Consider the following 4,557-nt stretch of genomic DNA (forward strand, 5'->3'; position numbering starts at 1 on the left):
TTATTGTGTTATAACACTGATTATCGTGTTATAACACTGATTATCGTGTTATAACACTGATTATCGTGTTATAACACTGATTATCGTGTTATAACACTGATTATCGTGTTATAACACCGACACGGTCATCCTGTTATAACATGATCATCAGCAGTTATAACATTGATTATTGTATTATATAGCTGCTGCAAACAAACATGTTCTGTCTGACCCATTCTATCAGCTGCTGCAGACTACTGTAAGGTTCTGTCTGGCCCACTCATGCAGCTGGTTCTGGTTCTGGTTCTTTCTGTATGTTAGTTGTAAATCTCTGTACAGTGTACATACAGTAACAGTTGGTTAAAATGCACATGTTGTAGATATAAACAGCGGTTCTGAACTGTTTTGGACTCTGTGAATGTGGAGGTTCTGGACTCTGAACTCTGCACCTCTAACTCTATGCCTAAAGTTTGTTTTGTTTTGATCCACAACTTGTTTTTTTTAGATTAATGCCATGTCATGAATATAGATTAACTGTGTGTAGTATGAAATCCTGACCAGTCATCTCAGTAGATATTTTTCTTTTATTTATATTTTTATGTTTATTGTGGCTAGAGGAACTCATTTTATACATTCCTTTCATTTCAACTGTTTTTTTTTCTTTGTGTCTTTTTGGAGGACAGTCAGTGTGACAAAAAAACTGCCCCTACTTATTTAATAAACAATAAAGACAAAACAGTTTTTTTAGCTCATGCGTCTTGTCCAAACTGTGGAAGCACACTGATAGCAGCTCAGTATTAACGGATCCTCACATGTCCAACAGAACCGTTCCTTCACTCTCACAGGTAGGTGTGCTGCAGGTGAGCATCAGTCTGACAGCAGGCTTTAAATAGGTCAACACAGAAATGACTATTACACAGACATTTATAGTAAATAAGTACATTTACTTCATTACCAGTGTTGTATAAAGTACCACAAAGTAATACTTGAGTAAAAGTACAAGTATCTTACCAAAAAATTACTTTGATAAAAGTTTCAGTCTCCTTTAGGAATATTACTTGAGTAAAAGTCTTAAAGTATCTGATATTTTTGTATTTAAGTATTAAAGGTAAAAGTATAGATTTAAAATGAGCAGTTAGATTTTCTGTAAGGACATTTAGGAGGTGACCTCCCCAAAAACTGCAGAAATGACTATATTGTATTAAAATAATTAATTAATGTTAAATTTAGGATGCACTAGTCTGTTTCAGTTTATATACATATATCAAGGGTGTCCAAAACATTTTCCCAAAATGAAAATCTATCTGAGGGCTGCGTCCAAATGTAAACACATATGGAGCTAAATTGGGGTCATTAGTTTTGTTCTAAATAAAAAAAGCTTTTGAAACTGAAACAAAAAGAGATTTGAAACTGAAAGATAATTTTGAAACTGGGATAACATTGAAACGGAAAAAGAGAAAAGATTTAAAACTGAATGAAAATTAGAAAAGTGAAAAATTTTAAACAACTTGTCTTTTCAGTTTCAAATATTTTTTTCAGTTTCAAATTTTATTTATTTATTTATTTATTTTTTCAGTTTAAAAATTATTTTTCGGTTTTAATTTTTTTTCCATTTTCAAATTTTTTCCCCTTTCATACCTCTTATTTTTCATTTTCAAAAACTTTTTATTTTGAACAAAAATTATGACCCCAATTTAACTCCACAGTTATAATTTCAGTAAAAATCTGACCTCTAATTTAACATTTGCTAAGAAAAAAAGAACATCTTTGCACCAATGTTTACCTTTCAGACAAGGGCAGTATTTTAAATATAATGTTCATTCATGCCTTGCAGAAAATTGTGTTTTTCACAGGTGCAAAAATAAAATTAGAACAAATTTCTTTGATTTAACCTGAGCTGCAACAGGAAAATGACCAGAAGGTGAGGCCAGAGAGCAGGAGGGAGGAGCCGTGACGTCACAGTGGTTACGGGTGTGACGTTTAAAGAAGCCCCGCCCTCGGCCGGACCTCCTTCTGATTGAAAAAGCGTAGTCACCAAGCAGCCATTACAGTAGCAATAAAGGTAGTAACTGGATATTGTTTTTTTAGGAGCGGACTATCAAAGTGTGTGAACATTACGGAATTTTTTGTTTTTGGGGAGTGTTTTGTGGAGAAATAAAAGCGGGACATCTGAAGAAGGCTAATTCAGAAGAATTTGTTTTTCTATAAAGGACTATATTTTCTTATACGTAAAGATTAGGGCAGCGGAAGGATTCGGCTAACTTTAGATATCAAGGCGTTGCTGCTGTTCTCCGATCTCCGCCATTATCGATATTTAATCTTCAATTATTTTTCATTTTTGTTGTTTTTGCTGGGTTTTTTCTTCGGTCTGTGTCCTTATTTAGATGGCCAGCTTCCCAGACTCTGTAAATGAGAATGATATAGGTGAGTACTTGTGTCGTTTATACAAGAACAGGTCCACGTAGCAGAGCGCTCTGGCTCATTTCCTGGAAGTGAGTCACCGTGCCTATGATACGCTAAAATATGTTTACATTTATTAAATTAAGTGATTTGACGTGTTTGATTTGTGTAGAAGACGGACAGTTTTCATGTTGGTCTGTTTGTTATTGTTTCTTTGAGTAGTGACTTGTGTTTGTTCACAAATACTTCAAGTGTTTTCTCGGAGTTTCTGTTCTTTACCACGGAGTCAGTCCGTTCCGCCCTGGTGTACGTGCCCGCCTGCGTCTTCAATATCCGTCCATCCATCCATCCATCCATCCATCCATCCATCCATCCATCAGGCGGGCTGACAGTGATGATACAAAAGAGTAGATGTGCTTTTGTAAAACTTGCAGATATGATGGGGTGAACTAAGACCATAAACTTGTAGAATATAAACATACAGGAGGGCATTATTTATGTGATGGTCCAGGAACAGCCAGAGGTTTTAACAGAACACTGGCATGGTTCGACAAGACTTTTTTTTTTTTTACCTGCCCTGTTGGGCAGGTGACGACAAATGTTACCTGACCCACATGAAAAGCTACCTGCCCAAAACAAAAATGTTAAAATTTTGATAAAATAAGAAAAAACGTGTACTGTATTTGTACTACAAAAATACTAACATGGTTATAAAGAGGTATATAATATATGACATCTTATTAAACAGAAGCACGTTTTATACAGAGTTACTAACAGTCAATTGTTTTATCAAGAACAGCTTCAAAAACTTTTAGACCTTTCCAGTGTTTTCCCTAGTGTATTGGCCTTGGGGGCGGGGCTTATTAAAACAGAACGATCCACAGCAGCAGCGTTGTTTTAAATACAATTTACAGAACAAGAAAAAGTCTACAATTTGTATTAAAATATATAGCCTATCCCATATCTAAAGATACTTTTAAGATATCTTGAACTGGAGTATCCATACAACTTAATGATAGCTGACGTTATTTATACAAGTCAGAATATAATTAGAGATATCTTAAATAGGTATTTTGAATTGTCAAAGTATATTAAGAGATGTCTATTTATTTGTTTCTTTCATTCATAAAAACAAAATCATCTCTATGTACAGCATTAAAAAAACAAAGTAATTCATACCTTGAATTAAAAGGGTGCAGATTTAAAAAAACTCATCATATTTTACCCCTTACACAAACAAGTTCAAGCTGGATAGATCTCCAAATTTTTAAAAAGTAAATTAAACAAAATAATAAAAGAAAACATTTTATTATTTTATCCTAAATAACTAACATGTCTAATTTAGTCACAAAACAATTTCAGATAACTAGAATATAAGTGTGGTGAAGTCAAATAAATGTTGTATCGGCCTGCCATACAATGAGCTTCCACCTGCTGAATTGACCCGCTGCTGCCCTCTCATCTTTATCATCAGAGCAGAAGCTGACATTAGCAAGATAAATTGATGACTGAACGAATGTCCAAAGAAATGGTTTACCTGCCCATTCGGGCAGGCATCGGGACACACCCACCTGCCCGAATGTGGGTTTTACCTGCCCCGGGCAGTCGGGCAATAGGATTTGTTGAACCCTGCACTGGTATAGTTTTTTGGTGTCCATGTAGACCAGGATCAGATGTACAGGTCTGTTCTTGTCTAGACTTCACATTCTGTTCCAGTTCCTTTATAAAAACCCTTCTGATTACTGACATACTGGAGACCAGGGCCAGAAGGACAACACGTGAAGGCTGAACGTGCTGTTTTATTGAAGTGTCATAATGTTTTGGGGTGTGTTTGTTTTAGTTTACTGTTGTGAAAGTTGATGAGTCAATGAACAGGTTTTAATGAAACATTAAGATAGTACTCTGTGGGTTGGATATGTTTTGTAGACATGGTCAACTTACTGTAATTCAAGATAACCTAATATTAAACTCAAGGATCTCTGTCAGTTTCACAGACCTTGACCTAAAATTTGTTGTGGTAGTAGGTAGGTGTGTGCTCAGACTGTGGAGGAGACAGATGAGCACTTCAGTTAAGCTTGAACCCAGAAACAATGGGCCTCATGCAAGAACCGTTCGTACGCACAGATTTGTTCTTAAGTTGTGCGTACGAGTGATTTAGGAGAATTTGTGGCATTCACC

General features: G+C 35.4%; 1 protein-coding gene across 1 annotated transcript in view; it reads left to right on the top strand.

Annotated features, from left to right (window-relative positions):
- Nucleotides 1-2,005: 2,005 nt before the first annotated feature.
- The window catches only part of wsb1 (WD repeat and SOCS box containing 1), a gene marked incomplete at both ends in the record, with an annotated part of 14,075 nt that continues 11,523 nt past the window's right edge, over nt 2,006-4,557 (top strand). The window contains 1 exon segment of the mRNA XM_014029373.1: nt 2,006-2,403. Coding sequence (XP_013884827.1) covers nt 2,364-2,403 — 40 coding nt within the window.

The sequence above is a fragment of the Austrofundulus limnaeus genome, unplaced genomic scaffold (genome assembly GCF_001266775.1).
Source record: "Austrofundulus limnaeus strain Quisiro unplaced genomic scaffold, Austrofundulus_limnaeus-1.0 Scaffold890, whole genome shotgun sequence".
NCBI lineage: Eukaryota > Metazoa > Chordata > Actinopteri > Cyprinodontiformes > Rivulidae > Austrofundulus > Austrofundulus limnaeus.